Source organism: Balearica regulorum, chromosome 5 (assembly GCF_011004875.1).
Source record: "Balearica regulorum gibbericeps isolate bBalReg1 chromosome 5, bBalReg1.pri, whole genome shotgun sequence".
NCBI classification, from domain to species: domain Eukaryota; kingdom Metazoa; phylum Chordata; class Aves; order Gruiformes; family Gruidae; genus Balearica; species Balearica regulorum.
This window is the reverse complement of record NC_046188.1, coordinates 65,848,553-65,866,218: the sequence shown is the minus strand read 5'-3', so window position 1 is coordinate 65,866,218 and position 17,666 is coordinate 65,848,553. Positions and strand designations below refer to the sequence as shown.

Below are 17,666 nucleotides of genomic sequence, written 5' to 3'. Positions count from 1 at the left end.
GACTAAGGGGGTCATGTATGCATTTTATTTGCAATTCTTTAACTAACGGTAAGACTCCCCAGTGGACCTATTACATACAGAATTAGTATTAATATTTTGGCTAAACCAGTAACAATAGGTTGGAGGTAAGATAGTGATAAAAGTGAAAGTATTTCCTCTTTTTCATTTAGGAGTGTAGCTGGTAAGTAAAAGGAGAACAGGCTTGCTCTGTACAAACCGCAGGAGAGAAAAACTAGTCTGGTTTTGGTTTTGTTCTGAATCACGAGATAGGAAACATGATGTATGAGTACATTGGCATTCCCCTACAGTTACATTCCATTCGTGAGAGCTGCAGCACCACGAAAGAATTATTAGTATCCAGCACAGCTGGCGGCATCACTTGACAGGACCCGAATGCCCTGTTCCCCTTGGGTGCTGCTGCATGGCTCCCCTAAGAGACTAGAGAAGTCTTGGGGCTGAGGCAGGTTGTCACTTGGCTCCGGCCAGGGCTGGAGATGATTTCTTGTGGAGCCTGACAGAAGTTTGCCATTTGTCCGCGAGTGGCAACTTGAGTGTTTCACTGTCACCCTGAGCGTGCTTTTGTAGGGGCAAATTTTGGCACTTTTGTTTTCTCCCTTGCAGTCATTCAGTTTGGATTCATTACTCTCTTTGTGGCGTCCTTTCCCCTGGCTCCTCTTCTTGCTCTGATGAATAATATCCTGGAGATTCGAGTAGATTCCTGGAAATTAACCACTCAGTACAGGAGACCTGTGGCTGCAAAAGCCCATAGCATAGGAGTTTGGCAAGAAATCCTGAACGGGATGGCCATCTTATCTGTTGTCACTAATGTAAGTACGTTAACTGTGCTACGTCAAATTTGATTCTTCCATGTATTCAGAAGTTGCAGATTTAAAAATCACTTGATGCTTTTTCTCTTTCATCGACAGTATTCGCTTTATCACATTCTACCCTACGGAGATATGGTCAAGCCATTTGGGTGGTTCAGCTTGTCCAGATGTTGATGACATGCAGCTCCAAATCCACATGTCACTGGACTAAAAACTTTCGTTCACTTGTCAGTTTTTTCCAGTGTTTTGGAATGGAATAAGCCTGGCTGAAGTTCAGGCTGAGGCACACTGATTGCCTGGAGGGGACCGTAGGGGCCAGGAGAGGTGGATTCATTCTGTCGGCCAGATGACATTTCTGTCTTGTCCTTATGAGGCCTGTTCTGTGGGAATTCTGCTCGTTGAACTGCTTCTGGATGCTCCTGTGGGGGCAGTGGCTCAGAATATATGAACTGGAAACTAAACGCTATGCTAGTATTTCATCTTAAGAATAATGTAAAGCAGACTGCTGAACAAAAAAGTTGTCTCTTTTTAATACAGAATAGTAAACAGTATCAGACCTACAAATGTCTTGGGCAAGAAAACCACTTGCAGCTATTGCCTAATTAGCAAGGTACCTGGGCATTTTAAGTGTCTCAGATTTCAAGGCAAAACGTGCTGGTAGCCATTGTTTCCTTTTTAAATACAACTGGAGAAAATGGCTCCTCTTCTTCTATAAAGTAATGTAGAGATCACACACTGGATTTGAGTTCATCCTTTCTCCTAAGAATTCAGACCCACACCTCCCCTTTCACTGAGGAGTGACTGTTATCACTGATGGACAGAAAATGGTTTGGTGCGGGGGGATATTTGGGATTTGGTGCCTCTTGTAAGAACTATCCACGTATTTTGTTCACTGAGTGTTTAAAATTAGCTGGTCCTTGCAGCAGAGGCTGCAGTCAGCATCTTTGCTGACGTAAAGATCCCTAGTCACGCTCATCCTTGCTTAAAAGATCCTGATTATGCCACAGAGTCACAGTAACAAAACCCCTTTATGAATCTTCTCACAAGTTTTGTGTGCCACTTCCTTAATTTCTTTTTCCAATTTCTTTTTCAGGCTTTTATTGTTGCATTCACATCAGATATGATTCCTCGTTTAGTTTACTACTATGCTTATTCTGAAAACGAAGACTCGCCTATGTCTGGATACATAAACAATAGTTTGTCGGTGTTTCAAATCTCAGATTTTCCTGACAGAAACAAGCCTAAACTGAATCCGGAAAACTTTGTCATATGCAGGTTGGTGTAATAATAAATATTTTATCACTTTGTTTAGAATACAGCATAAAAAGTCAATGCAGCTCTAAGTAGTCCACTAGAAATTAAATTATATCGTTCTCATCATTCTGAAAGTGTGAGGTGATAGTTAAGCTATTAACAAGGCAGTGTTTGAGACGGGAAGAGATAATGAAAAAAGCCACCTTTTTGTTTAAGAGAGTCTCATTGCTATTGGTTTTTTTTGGTTGGTTTTGGGTTTTTACTTAAATAAACTATTGATTTTGGAGTGATGAAGGAGATTGATGTCCCTAAGATTACAAATTTCAGCCTATATTTTCGAAGGCTGCAGTGCTTAAGTGGAGGAGGAAGTATCGTTAAGGGGATGTTGAGATTGCAAAGCTGAAAATGAGATATGGTATTTAAAGTTAATCGTTATTGTGCTAGATACCACCAACGATCTGGGCCATCCTGCTTTCATTAAAAAAATAGTCCTTTCTTGCTAGAAGAAGCATTGGAGGCTCTAGAAGAATAGCGAAAGAACTTTGGAGAAGTCCATGGTAAAAGAAAAGTACTTGATTTGATGCAAAATAAACCCCAGAACAGACGGACCAAACAAAAAACTCCCAATGTTTTAAGAGGCAGCTACATTTGTGTCATGTTGTAGCTGTAAAGCCCCAGGAGTCTCTTTCCTACTTGTACACATGAGAGTGGAACACATACTGAAGGCTGTCCTTCCATTAAACCCTGCATCTGTCCAGTACAAAATCCGTCAACATCTGTCACATTTATTCAACGCTTGTCCCTTACTGTGTGATACATTCCATCACTCTGTCCTGTATTATTTGATCGTTGCATGAAAATAGAAGTAACCCAGGTACAAAATTTCACTTCTCACACCTCCTCATCTTTGCTCTGTTGCCCTGAATGTGAGGGTGTTTAAGCAAACGTAAGACAGGAACAAATTGAGAGGCAACCTTTTTTTCTGCAAAAGGAAACAGACCATTTAAAACAAGATGTAAAAGGTTCCTTAAGTGACAGCTGTATTTGCCTGTAAGTGTCACCGAGCTTGTAGTCTGTCTCAGACTGAATATGACATTTCACCTTCGCATGTCTTTCTATCCAACAGGTACAGAGACTATCGATATCCTCCAGATCATGAGAGGAAATATTTACACACTATGCAGTTCTGGCACATTCTTGCTGCAAAGCTGGCCTTTATAATTATTATGGAGGTATGTTCCTTACAAAATTTCCTTCAAAAATTGGTACCTGATAGATTCTCTAGGTAGTTACTAATGTTACAGAAAATGGAATTGCTGAGAGTATAAAATAGTTTCTTCCGGAAGTAATACCAAATACTCATGTCCTAAATGATTACCATAACTAGGTCTTTTAACTTCAGGGAGTTAACCTCAGAGTAAGAACAGTGAAAATAGCTGAGGAGACTGCTAAATTTGATCAAAATAATACAGCAGAATAAAAAAGGTCTTTATGCAGATGGAAGAGATGTGACCCACCGGGACTAGCACTTTCACTCCTGCTGGTTTCATTAGAGCTGTATGGGAGATGACTGTATTCAAAAATCCAGAAAGCATTTTGCAATGATGTATAGTGGCTAAATATAGCTAAATCAATAACTTGAATAACTGGCACTTCACTATTGAGCCACTGTCTTGCAAGTTCTGAAGGGAAAAGGGAGTTGTTAAAGTGCTCTTCTCATCACTTTTCCTACTGTATCTCATCAGTTCTCAATAGCTGAGCATTATCAGCATGGCCACGTGGATTTTCTAGGAAACCACACAGAGGTATTAGGAAGTGGTGCTAGGGATTCAGAATGGGACACTTTGCTCCTGAGTTTGCAAATTCACAAATGGCTTGGAATTAAAGTTTCTGCAGAAAAGAAAGTGTTTTAATCTTTGTGCACATCTCTGCTACGCATTAGCTTACGTCTTGTTTCAGGACAGCCAAATGAAATGTATTCTGTTTTGTGAACAAAAAAAGAAGTGATCTATTTGGTGTTAGCTAAAACAATAGTTGTTTGCTGCGGTAATGAGTTGTTACATTTCCCCTGGCTTCCTTTATTTTGCAGCATGTCGTATTCATCGTCAAATTCTTTGTAGCATGGATGATTCCTGATGTCCCTGCAGATGTGAAAGCCAAAATAAAACGTGAAAAGTATCTAACACAGAAAATCCTGCATGAGTATGAACTTGAAAAACTGAAGGAGAGACTGTGTCAAGGTGACAAACAAGCCACGGAAAAGGAGTTCATCGCCACGGAAGGGAGAATGGAATTATCCAGAGCAATGTAGTTGAAAAAACAACTGTTCGGGATTTAACTCATTTTAGCTTTTTTATCTGTGATTTGCTCAGTATGCATCGTGTTGAAAGCTATAGGACAGTTTCAACCCTTTGCTTTCGGTCCAAAGATTTTAGACTTTTCTTTAAAAGTCTTACTGAGCATTCTAGGTTTAGTAAATCTACTTAACTGTATGACTTCAGCACTGTTTTCTATTTACCCATCACTTTGAATAATAAGTGTAATCTTGTAACCCTAGAATTTGGATTGCCGATATAGGGACTGTTACCCTCAAAGGGCTCACAGGATATAAGGTCATTACCACCAAGCCCTGCCCCTGCTGCTAAATGCAAAGTTCCAGGCTGTATCCCAGCTGAATGAAAACGATATCGTAGAGGACTCCTGCTGTGGAAAATACTGAGAATTACTATTTTTATGACACGATCATTTAAATAGGAGAACGCTCCTGATAAAAGGGTTAGGGTTTGGGGCTTTTTGTATCCACTATGTCTTATGAAACATTTGTTTGCAGCTTTGAACTTCTATATATATTTTTAGAAGGAATTTATTTTTAAAGATATATTGGCTTAATTCCACTTGGAATTATTTATAGGCACAGAATTCAGTTAATGCATACTAATGAAGGGAAAAAACTCCATAACTTATTTTCGTAAAGATATCATCTGCCAAAGAGTTTGCTTTTTAAATGCCAATATTGTGGAATCATCTAATGACAGTGTTTTTTTGAAGACATACGCATTTTGGAGAAATACAGTTAATTTATTTCTCGATCTCACAAACTGCCATTGGAAAATCATGCTTGATGCTGGTTTTGGCCAAAGCTGCTCCTTTGTTTGGATTCTCTGTGAATGCCAGCAAAGGGCTCAAGCTGTGTGTCTGTACTCAAGTCATACTACGGAGTAAGGCTGGAGAGTACAGTGGATTGGGAGCTGGGCCACCCTGCTAACTGATCTAGCTGGATGGCTTGTACATGGATTTGTATTCAAGAGGTTTTAAGCATGCCAAATAATCTATGTTTATGTTGTTACTGTCCTTACACATAGGAGTGTGTGTGAGGGGGTGGTTTAGTTTGGGTTTGTTTTTTCTGTTTTGTCATGGGGCTTTTCTACAAAGTTACCGAGTTTATAAATATATAATAACTACTTGTGCAAAGTAGCTACCAGCTGTTTATGAATGTGCCCTCATTTTATAATTTGAAGCAGTTAGGCTTTTTTATGATTTTGCTGTATATTTAAAACATATCAACACTTCCATGCTTAGTGCCTTGTTTATTTGCATTTGGCAAAAGATGTGAAAATGATCGCTATGGAGAAATGCGTTTTTCCAAAGTGTGCTTGCAGGCATCCTGATACTGTGAACCTGCACATGTAGCTGTACAGTGTTAGTCGAACCACGCCTGCCTTGGCACGCCTGTGTGTGTTAGTGCTGCTGCCGTTCACAGAGCAGTTCATACCTAGACTGCTTAGGTAAAGTAGCACCAGACTGTTTGAGTTTGCTCTTGCTGAAGTACACTAGCTAGAGACGTGAGAAATTTTACTATATTTGCACTTTGAAAGTTATACTTCCTTGCAAGTATACACACAAAAAAAAATTACATTTGTATTCCATATCAGCCAAATGATGTACTGTTTACTAGATCTACAACTTAAGGTTTGTGTATTTTGTTTTAGCAGACCTAGCCTACGTCTTGGAATACTTGGCTAGTAACCTTAATGTTTTAACAGAGTTTTAAATCAATGGCTTGGGTGGAACCGTCATTGTTAGCAAAAGTTTTAACATTGAAGTGCCTACCTCGAACAAACATCACGTGGTTTGGCTGCCAGTCAGAGTTGAAGCAGATGTACATTTCTCGTTACTGTAAGTTATTCAGCTTGGTTCTGTAAGTTTGCTTGATAAATCAAGCCTATTGGCAATTCATGTTCGTGACGAACTGGCCATGTTCTTGAATATTCAGATATATTTGAAGAGCTTAAATCTGAATAAATTAGCTCTGCTGCTTAATGTATAAGCCAAAGAAAGAGTATCAGTCACCACGATTATATATGCGACACCAGAATTTACACAATGACACGCACTTTGCTGCTTCTTACACATATACTGTTAACTAAACTGCTTAATTTGGATTCCATGGTTTTGTTATGGTTAGCAATGCAAACAATTGCTTCAAATGGTAAGGTGATGAGATGCAAAATGATATTTCTATGCAAAATGTACAATCTGATTGAAGCTGAAAACAGATTTGAAAATTCAGCATTAGATGCACTATTCCTGCTCATGGAACATTGGTTTCCTCAGGTCCTGTAATAAAGTGTCCTAATATACTACACTTGAAAAAATGTCAGGAAAATAGATGTATTGTGAATGAATTATACTATTTAAAAACGAGATGGAGGACAACAAGAAAATACCATAGTTTGGGATACAGCACTGATATGCAGAAGCCCTGCATGCAGACCCTGAATTTGAAGTGATGTTTTGACCCCTACTTCTTCCTTCTTTCAAACGTATTTTTTGAGATCACTTCCTATTTAATGCTGTACAAACAGATGTTTTGCGTATGTTGTATCATACAATAAAAAGTGGAAAAAAAATTTGGGATCAGCTTATTTAAAAAGAAATATATATATAAAAATGTATCATTACACTTCATAGCATTACTTCTTCGTATATAGAAACTGTTGAAAAGAGAATGTGTTGTCATGTTAAGAGCTAATGTCACATAACAAAATAAGTCTAACGCCTCTTTCAATAATAGTTTGCCTTTACTTGTCATCAAGCAGTGTTTTGACAAACAAAAGATTATTAATATGATTAGGATTATAATGGTCCACATGCATATGCGTTTCCTGAAGTGTTCTTGAAAAGTGATGAAAATAAGAGAGTTTGGAGATGTGCTTATTCTTACTGTTGGAATATTTGATTTTGATGCGTTTAATATAAGTATCTAAAAGTGTCCTTTAACCAAAGTGAAGATAGTTCTGAGTTGGAACTACTGTAATTTAAGCAACAGTAGATTGCTTCATTAGTTACAAAAAGAAAATTGGCCTTTCAAGTGTAATACAATCAGGGATTTTTAATTTTTTTTCCAATTAAAATTTAGTATTTTTACCTTGGAAAGATTTAGTGTGGTATGTTCTAAGCAAATGACTGCAAAATAAGAGTGCTACTATAGGACACTATGCTGTTTTTTCTAGAAGATTTTGTTACTATGCTTTTACTTTTTGATGTAATACTATCAGTTTGAGACAACAGAACGGAGTGAAATAGATGGACTTTCCTACTGTTCTACGTATACCGCTTGTTTTGACTTGTACTGTCATGTAATCTGAGTGGCACTTTGTCTAAGTACGTTGCTGATATATATGATACACTAATGTTGAAATAAATTTTTTAAACATTGCATTCAGCTAACTTATATATGTACATTTAAGAAGATCTAAATCTGGCAAATAAAGCAGTGTTTATTTTTAAGGTGCTGTCAATTTGTTTTTGAAAATTCCAAGAATTCAGAGAGGAGCTGCAGTATTAGAAGTTAAATGCCCAGAGAGCCTCATGGAGAACCATTCATACAGATGTCTGGAGGATATCTGGATACTTTATATAGATTTCCTGCAATTGTAACTTCAAGTTTCTTACTCAGATTAGTGGAGAAGGCCTCCATCTGACTGCCATCTTCCACTTGACGATCACATTGTGTAACTATCTTTTCTGTCTTCAGGCATTTTTTTAAGAATGAATTACCAAGGAAAACCTGTACTAAGTTCTGCATATGTGGTAGGCAATGCACCTGGGCAGAGATGGCATGAGCGTGTGATCACCCATGAGGGAGTTTAGTTTTGTAAATTCCTTAGATTGGAAGACCACAGTTCAGTGAAAAAGACTTGGCACTTCACCCTTCCTTTAGGTGCGGTCCAGACAGTATGCGAACACACATTCCTTTTCAGCCAGGCTGCTTTTCCCCCATCCTTTGGGTACAGTTTTTATTCTTGTGATGCCAGGACCTGAGGTGACTTCTCGAGTTCTCAGTCAGTCACACACGCAGTTCGCACATGCGGCGTCAGTAGTTCACGTACGTGCACTTAAATAGCTTTGAGCCCATACTCCGGAACATACAGCAGAGCTAAAGCTTTTCCAAGGGACTGGTAAAGTCTTGCTGTTCATGGATACCTGTACATATTTTAATCTTTCTTAAAACTCTCTTCTGGCATCGGTGTAGGGCTTTGGATTAAATCACAGAGAATCTGGATTCAAGTTAATGACTTGCTCTCAATAGGCAGCAACAGCACATTTTACATCACTCCTGTTATACCACGTTATCAGAAATTCTCTGGGAACAGCATCACCTGCCAGACGTGGTAGGTCATTTCCTTTGTAACTTTGAAATGATAAATTAAGACAGATGCAAGAGCAGTAATGAAATGATAGAAAAGCATGAGAGAGAGAGGACAATCTTGTCTACAATTAAAAGAAGAAAAAAAGACCAAACCAAGCAAGGTGTGATTATATATTATGCTACTACTGCTGTGCTGGTTACTAAAGTGGGAGAGGTTACTGAATTAAGTATCAAAAGGAAAAATAAAGCATTAAAGATGAACAAGAAAGTAGTAGCCAAAGGGAAGCAAGAAGGGAGGGGAAAACAAGGACAGGCAAAGACAGGTGCTGTTACTATGCAGGGTATAGGGCCTATGAAGGTATCATGAAAGTGCTAAAAGCTTTCAGGCAAATTCCAGCTCTGCTCTTGGAGGTTAAATCCTGCAGGTAGTGAAGTTTAACTGGAGGTACGATGTTGTCCAAAACCAATTACAGTTTATAAGAAAGATTAGCATGGTAACTTGTCAGACGTTTGCAAATCCTGGGCCATGCCTACTTGTCCCTATGATCAGAAATTGTAGATACCCTTTGAAAGTCTTAATTCCTTCATTTATCCTGTGCCATAAATGAAAAACTGCACCAAACGTTTGGTGGTTGTACTTTTTGCAATGTAAAAATAGCTAAGGCATCTAATTTGCTCAGTGTCTTTGTCGACCCAGGTCTTTCTAAAAATAAGTTTATGCAAAAGATGATACAGAGCACTGAAAGAAGAAATGTTTTGAAGATGTGCATCTCAATCAAACTGGTGTAAAATACATTGTCTTACAGGACTAGAAAAATGTAACCCATTCACTAGCAGATCAGTGGAAAACAATGGCAAGATTTGGAAGAAACCCCAAAATCTGAAGTCTGCACATTTTGTGCCTATCTCAGATGTGTGGGCTCTGCAACAACTAAAATCTTGTCTAACGTTCCTCAAAATGTTCAAAATTAAAAGAAAACTTGTGTTTCCAAAAATAACATCTTAAATATGGCACTGAATATACACTGAGGTCAGCACTACTGTACCAGCGGCAGCTCCAGCAATCTGAGAACCCAGCTTATAACTGTAAGGAGGTCTAGAACGACGCATGGCTGAGAGACGCAGGGGATGGCGTCGGGGTTCCTGACATCTAGTGTGGCAAAGAGACTGTACCAAGAGAGGGAAAAGGCAGCAGTCCTCAGAAAGGACTCATTTAGACATGAAAATCCTGCCTTCCTTAAACAGATGGAAAGAGGTAAAGGGAAAAAAATTGTCATCGTTACCATGTGAATGAGAACAATAATTTCCAGAATATTTGAATTATTTTCTAACCTCATTAAACCACAGCTACTATTTCTTTTCTGTCTGCCTGTGTGCTCAGGGTCATCACAACAGCTCTGCAGCATTGTCTTGGCATCTTTAAAAAGGGATAGTTAAATTAAATCTTGTTCTGGTTTTAAATAATCAGTTGTCTCTACCCAACACTTACATCATTCAGATGCAGCTCAGGAAGTTTTTTTTATGTAAGCATGTGTACCAAGAAATCTGCTGGGAGATGAGTAGGATGTGAAATTCAGCAGCCATATCAATTTTTGGAAGGCACATATGCACATTCTCCTGCAATAATTAGTGACTATGCTTTCTCAGTCAGAAATGAGTCAGTCTGAAACATTTATGAAGGGTATGATTCTTTTTAGTTCTTTTTTCAACTCCTCAACAAACTAGTGCTGCTAGCTAGTCAGAAACACATTTGTATTTAAATTGCTGGCTGACCTAGCTTTGTCCTTGGGTGTTCTGAACATCCAATGCTATTCACCATTTCAGTTTTGGTACTGAAAGATGTAGGGGACGTCGTAACTACTTCTGTAGTCAGAGGCATTAAATAAATGAGCCTTTTAAAAACTGTTCTGTTGTCCCTTCCATACCACAGTGAGTTTTAAATGCTTGATGTTGCTAGTGTATCTGGACCATACCATCCTCAGCAATGAAAAGCCATGTTAGAAAAGTTTTGTATCAGATAGCCCCTAGTTCCATGCATCTCCCGTACTTACGGCTTTTGCTAATTGTCTCAACTAGTGCTTGGTACAATGTAATAGGAAGCCAATGTTCAAGAAGCATGCGCCGCATGCTCGCTGGCTCTTTTAATATGTTTTCAAAAAGGAATAAAAATACTCCAGACAGAAGGTTTTAGCAGGGAAAACTGATAGGAAGGCTGGATTCTCTGCCATGTTACAACTTCATCACAACAGACAGTTTTGCTATCGGATTCTCTTGAATAAAGGTTTCTGTTGACGTTAGCCCATTAGTAGAGTGTCAGCAAACAGTAACGCTACATTTAAGCCAGTTTTCTGGTTGTGGCGTCTATATTATTCTTCATATAAAATCCTGGCTCCATCTATACTGATGGAAATTGTACTACTATTTTCAGATGTGGCCAAGATTTCACTATGTCTCTAACAAAGATCCAGGTTAAGAAACAAAACAAAACAAAACAAAAAACCCCCACCAAAACCAAAACACAACAAAAAAACCCCCAACAGTTGAAACAGTTTGACATTTTTGTCAGCGACATGAACAGTGGGATCGAGTGCACCCTCAGCAGGTTTGCTGACTCCAAGCTGTGTGGTGCGGTCAACACGCTGGAGGGAAGGGATGCCATCCAGAGGGACCTTGACAGGCTCAAGAGGTGGGCCCATGCAAAACTCATGAATTTCAGCAAGGCCAAGTGCAAGGTCCTGCACATGGGTCAGGGCAATCCCAAGCACAACTGCAGGCTGGGCAGAGAATGGATTGAGAGTAGCCCTGAGGAGAAGGATTTGGGGCTGTTGGTAGATGAGAAGCTCGACATGAGCCGGCAGTGTGCACTTGCAGCCCAGAAAGCCAACCAAGTCCTGAGCTGCATCAAAAGAGGTGTGACCAGCAGGTCAAGGGAGGGGATTCTTCCCCTTATTCCACCCTCATGAGACCCCCACCTGGAGTACTACATCCAGTTCTGGGACCCCCAACACAAGAAAGACATGGACCTGTTGGAGCAAGTCCAGAGGAGGCCACAAAGATGATCAGAGGGCTTGAGCACCTCTCTTATGAAGACAGGCTGAGAGAGTTGGGGTTGTTCAGCCTGGAGAAGAGAAGGCTTCAGGGAGACCTTATATCAGCCTTCCAGTACCTGAAGGGGCCTCCAAGAAAGCTGGGGAGGGACTGTTTACAAGGGTATGGAGTGATAGGACAAGGGGTAACAGACAAGAGGCACTGGCACAGGTTGCCCAGAGAGGTTGTGGATGCCCCATCCCTGGCAGTGTTCAAGGCCAGGTTGGATGGGGCTTTGGGCAACCTGGTCTAGTGGAGGGTGTCCCCGCCCATGGCAGGGGAGTTGGAACTGGATGGTCACAGGCCATTCTATGATTCTATGATTCCATGAAATACATGGGCCAAGAGATTTCCATACAGCTCACTATATAATGGCACTCTATTAATTTTAAGGTGTCTAGCCTTCATGCTGCTCTCAGCAAGCTGCTAGTGCATTGCAGTCAGGAAGGAATCCCTGCTTTCTCCTTTCACATAGGATTGCCTTTGTGTCATGACAGCTTTTTTTGGCTTCCTTGGAAGCAGTGAAGGAGATAATGTGGCAGCAGTACCAAGCACTGAATCCTAGGCACCAGGTCACACTTCCACTCATCTGCTAGCAGAGATGCCCTTGCACGGGTTTCAGTTTCTCAGCTAGAAGTGGGATTCACATGACTCCAGAGCATCCTCCCAAGACGCTGCAGAGTGTGAGGGGTCATATGGTAGGGAGGTATAGAATTGTGCTGAGGAGAAGGATATTCATGTTGGTGCCACATTCCATGAACATTTTGAGAAATATTCCTTACATATCTCAGCCAAGAACTCAAGGCGCCCTGTGTTAGTTGTGTTTCCTGCCACGGCAACTCCACTGAAGCTGGTGTGTTTAGGTTCAGGACAGAGAAACAAAGGTTCAGGACAGAGAAACAATGGGAGATGATCCTGTGGGGTGTGCCAGGGGTGTTTTCTTGGGAAAAGACAAACATTCCAGCCCCCTACTTTTTCTTTTTCTTTTTTTCTTTTTCTTTTTCTTTTTCTTTTTCTTTTTCTTTTTCTTTTTCTTTTTCTTTTTCTTTTTCTTTTTCTTTTTCTTTTTCTTTTTCTTTTTCTTTTTCTTTTTCTTTTTTTAAATTGGACAGTCTGCTATATCACCATAACAGGATTTTTCACAAAGATTTCTAAGTAGAAAAGTCTCATGTTTTGAATGCAGGAACAAGAAGATCCTGTGTGTTTTATGGTAAGCAATAAGTGGCTTGATGCTTTTTTAGTATATTTTTTTGTTGTGCACTCATGTGAAAATAACAAATTATTATGTGACTACAACCAGCCTGTCACAATGACTCGTGTTTTAATTAGAAGATGCCACAATGTGCTGAGCCACCACGTACCAATGAACAACATTCAACTTTTTTACCAAATGAAAGTACTCTCTCTGGGGTTGGTAAAAAGATGATGATCTAGTTAATGGGGTCACTGCTGTGATTAGAGCTGAAGGAGGTGACATGGGTAGAGGAAATCAATGCAGAAAGAAACGTGCTTTGTACTTTTACTGTAAGTTCAAAGTGCTAGGGTTACCTCCTGAACATGTGGAGGGAACTGAATTTGGCAAGGAACTATGAAGTCCTTGATATAATGACTTTATCTTCAAAAGGGGGAGGGTGAATAAATGGAAGCATAAAAGGCTCATGAACTGGAGAAGACAGAAAAACTGAGGCACCAGACAGGCTTGAAGCCAGACCATGTAGAGAAACTGCTATGGAGACTTGTTAATGCTCAGATGTGTAGAAGAAGCTTTTAAACGTAAATGCTAGTCTGTCAGCAAGTCTCCCCTGCCTAGGAGAGAGGAGCCAATTTTATTAGCAGTTAATGCAGGAACTGAAATGAGGCATCCAAGACGTTGATTCTGCAGGGAAGGGAAAAGCAGGCTTTCCTCTGCTTTTGCACCTGGAAGAAATTAAATGCAAAGAAAGCATTTGGAGCATTTGCTTCACTTTCAGTGCTAGGATAAACTCTGCTTCAAATGTCTATCCAGCGTAACCAGACACCTCCCTGGGCACGGAGCAGCCTCCTCATCTCCTGCGCACACACCACTCATCAGTGATTTATTCATGCGTCTGTCATTGCAGGGACCTGACTCATTCCTGGGCACAAAGACAGTCACAGGAGCAAGCGCTTTTCCAAAAAGCTCAGGGTGTCTGATGAGGATGGGGCAAATGCCGAGCAAGGTCACTTCAGTTTCTTTTGTGGAGAGAACAATTACAACTTCCTACAAGGCTACCTTGGCGAGTTTCTTCATTCTGCAATAAATGCCAATTATTTGGCATATATTTGGCACACAATGCACAAAATTTTCAGTCATTCTGAAACTTTATAATTAAACCTCTATCCTGCAAAAGGGTTGATACTATTTAGCATAAGAAAAGCAAGTGATATGGGATCGTTGTCTTTGAAGAACATGTTCCTTGTCACATTTTAAAGCATTCTGGAACAGCAGCTGGGCCTGGAGGTGTTCTGATAGGGCCAATCCAAAGCGGTAGGTAGGAATTTCTCTGTCGATTTTAATGCCTTTGATCAGACCGTAGTGATTTGTCAGTAAGAAGTCAAACACATAAAAAGTATGAAGACAGTCCCACCATAAATCTCGTCTCAGAACTGGCAATAATGATACATGCAATCACAAGATGTTCATGTTTCCTGTAATGCAGAGAGGAGACATATGTCATGTAAAGTGGAAACATCATGCTTTATGTCTCTGCATTTGGACAGAAAACAGAGACAGATTTTTGTGGGAATGCAGATACCATCTTGGACACTGTTCACAGGACTCCCCTTCCAGGGTCTCTTTCTTCATCCCATCTGTGGGGCTGACTGAACATCTCTGTTTTCTGGATTTTCATCTTCCAGGGGAAATGCTGGACTCAGAGAACACGATTTTCCCTTGCAGCCTTGTTTTAGCTGAAACCCTGTGGCTCCTAACCCTTCCCTTCCTGATTGTCTGCCATGTAAGCCAGCTCCACTGTATTTTTTTTTTTTTTTGGCAAGATAACCAGGACATTTTACCATGTGTGCTACTACAGTACCATCTATTTTGTCACATGTCAGAGCATGGATCACTATTTGGCCCTGATGCATCCACTGAAACCCTTGAGAGTGTCAAACAGTGGTGGGTTCTGATTTGCCTCCCCGTATGGACAATGACTACCCTGACCAGTGTGCCAGTCCCCTCTGTTGTCAGTGCTCAGTTGTGGCCAAACACCACCACTATTTGTTGCATCTATGCAGTTTCTGGCTTCACCTCTCCAACACTCCCCTTTTCCTTGAGCTACAGTTTCTGGCTGTTTACTGCCTGTCCTTGGTACTTGCTACTGTTAACTGCAGCAGCATCAGGTCACTGGCAAATGGAGCCCTCCTTTCATTTTCTTAACGAATAAACTCACCAACCTTAGGTATTCCGATCTGATCATTTTTGCTTTCCTTTGTTTCCCTTAACACTCGTGAAGAAAAACTTGCATCTTTTCAAGACCATGGTGGCCCATTGCTAGAAAACCCATTGGGTGGGAGAATACTTTCTGCAGATGGCAGCATGCAGCCTAAATACTTGCATCAATCCTTTCTTCTGCTTCTGAGCTGGTGGGGATTTTTGAGAACACGTTGCTATCAGAGTAGCCTCCTCTTTTTGTAACAGCGCAGTTCAGAAAAGTCAGCAGCAAAGGGCACCTGTATAACCAGTATAATTCCAGCCTCCCACAATATTAGCTGAAGAGATGAATACATTTCTGCCATTGAAACCAACAGCAAAGCCCTATTGACTTCCCAAGATGGGATTACACCATATATGTAAGACATACGCTGACACTTGTACTTATATTCTAAAGACTACTAATTTGGACAACAAATCATAGAATCATATAATCATAGAATCATAGAATGTTCTGGGTTGGAAGGGACCTTAAAAATCATCCCATGGGGTTCCCTCAGGACCCACAGATGCATCTCATCAGGTCCCATGGACGTGTACACCTTCAGGCTCCTTAGATGGTCTCGTGCCTGATCTTCTCCTACAGCGGGTGGTTCTTCATTCTCCAAGTCCCTACCTTTGCCTTTGGCTGCAGGCACCGCAATTGTACATCTCCAACTCTTAATATTCTGCAATTTCGAATGGAGCAAAATAGGCAGTGAGTAGAACTGACAAAAAATCTAAAACCCTGAAAAAATTACGCTTTCGAAATTTTCTTTTGAAGACTCACAACTGATCTCTTCATCAAAATTTGTTCGTTTATTTTTTTATTGCTTTCATACATCCTATGTAGTATTAAAAATGCCAGTGAAATGAGTTAGCACATTTTGACCCACCATTTTGGCACATTTTGACCCACCATTTTTGGCAAATGAAATTCTTCCCTTAGTTTTATTTCCTGGTTGTTAACCCAATTTTTCTAAAATAGGGCTTTTCATGAAAAACAAACCTCTATGTGAACAGTTTTTAAACTGAAAAAAACTTTAAATCATACTAAATTTTCTAAGTGGTTGTTAAGTATGCTTTTGGGAATATTTTAAAATATTAAGAACAGAAGATTTCATTATTTTTGGTTATCATCAAAGGCAAAAAGTTTCCCACTTCTTGTGATTCTCGATCTTCCATCTTGTTCTGCAAGACTGAGTTACCAATTCCCACATTCAAGTTGCATTTCAGCTACTTGCATTTGCAGGCTGCCATGTGGCCATAATATCAGGCAGATTATATATGATTAGTAGTCTATTCATATTAACTGGAGAACTATTTTCAGGCCAATTCAGTCCTAAAGAATAAATAAAAAAATGCTGAGAAGTATCAAGTATTTGAATGTAATCAAGAAGAAAAAATTTCTTGCACCTGCTCAGTTTACTCAGTCTTCCTTCCTGAAGCACAGAGAACTAAGAACTTCTGAGCCTGGTTTCTTTTCAAGTAGCTACTAGTAGAAAAACTGATGAAATCAGACTTTGGTCAAGTATTTGTTAAGGGTATCAGAAGTGGGCATAAGTATTTAGCAACATGATCAACTGTTTAGAATTATTTTAATTTTGAAAGTGATCTTTTTCTATTTATGTCCCTCTAACCTTTCGTGAAATAACAAGGATTAAATAAAGACAAATCTTGGAGAAGAAGGTGGTTCAGCTGTCCTGTACATTTGCCATCCCACTTCTGCTGATAAAGAGACATTCATTCATGCACTGGGAACCACTGGATCTGTAAACTGGTCATTACCCTACTATAGGGCAATGAGTTAGTTGAGGCATGGGATAATGAGGCATAGAGTATTTTGGAAAAAAGGAATATATTTATGAAACAGAAAGTCCCTTCACCTCCCACAAAAGGCCTAGTTATGGTCTATTTTTAGGCGGATAACCTGCCTGTAGCAATTCCAGAACGTGAATCGTTGTGAGATTTCCTGCAAAAATGCTAGCACTCGTGAGAAAGTCCAATTGTATTTAAGGTCATATTCCCTGAGATTGAGTTTGCGTAGAGAAACTTGGGCTGTCTTTTACACTATCTGACCTCCCCCAAGCTCCGCATGGACTTAAGAGAGAATCCTGCTCTCTCTTTCCCTCACTGGTCATATTTTCCCAACTCCTTCAGGCTGTACGATTGGTCACCCATCCTTTTAGTGAAGAAGGATTAATGAGGATCATTTTGAAGTCTATTAGAAGTGCTGGAGAGCATAGGTCAGCTTTTGAAAGACAAGCAATTGATTTATGAAGCCTTTTGGAGAACACTAGCCAAGGCACAAGACACGAGCAAAGGAAAGATGCCCATGTAGACCAGGAAAGCGTGCACTGCGCAAAGCCCTTAGGTGTAATGTTAACCAGATGCAAAAGTACCTCTCAATGATTTA

The 17,666-nt window shown here is 40.0% G+C and overlaps 1 protein-coding gene across 8 annotated transcripts in view; it reads left to right on the top strand.

The window, feature by feature from the left end:
• The window catches only part of ANO5 (anoctamin 5), a 61,153-nt gene extending 53,282 nt beyond the window's left edge, over positions 1–7,871 (top strand). For all 8 annotated transcript variants that reach the window (XM_075755349.1, XM_075755343.1, XM_075755348.1 and 5 more), the window contains 4 exons: positions 622–827; positions 1,921–2,102; positions 3,208–3,313; positions 4,171–7,871. In XM_075755349.1, coding sequence (XP_075611464.1) covers positions 622–827; positions 1,921–2,102; positions 3,208–3,313; positions 4,171–4,392 — 716 coding nt within the window. In that variant the 3' untranslated portion in view covers positions 4,393–7,871. The remainder of the gene's footprint in view (positions 1–621; positions 828–1,920; positions 2,103–3,207; positions 3,314–4,170) is intronic.
• Positions 7,872–17,666: the final 9,795 nt, after the last annotated feature.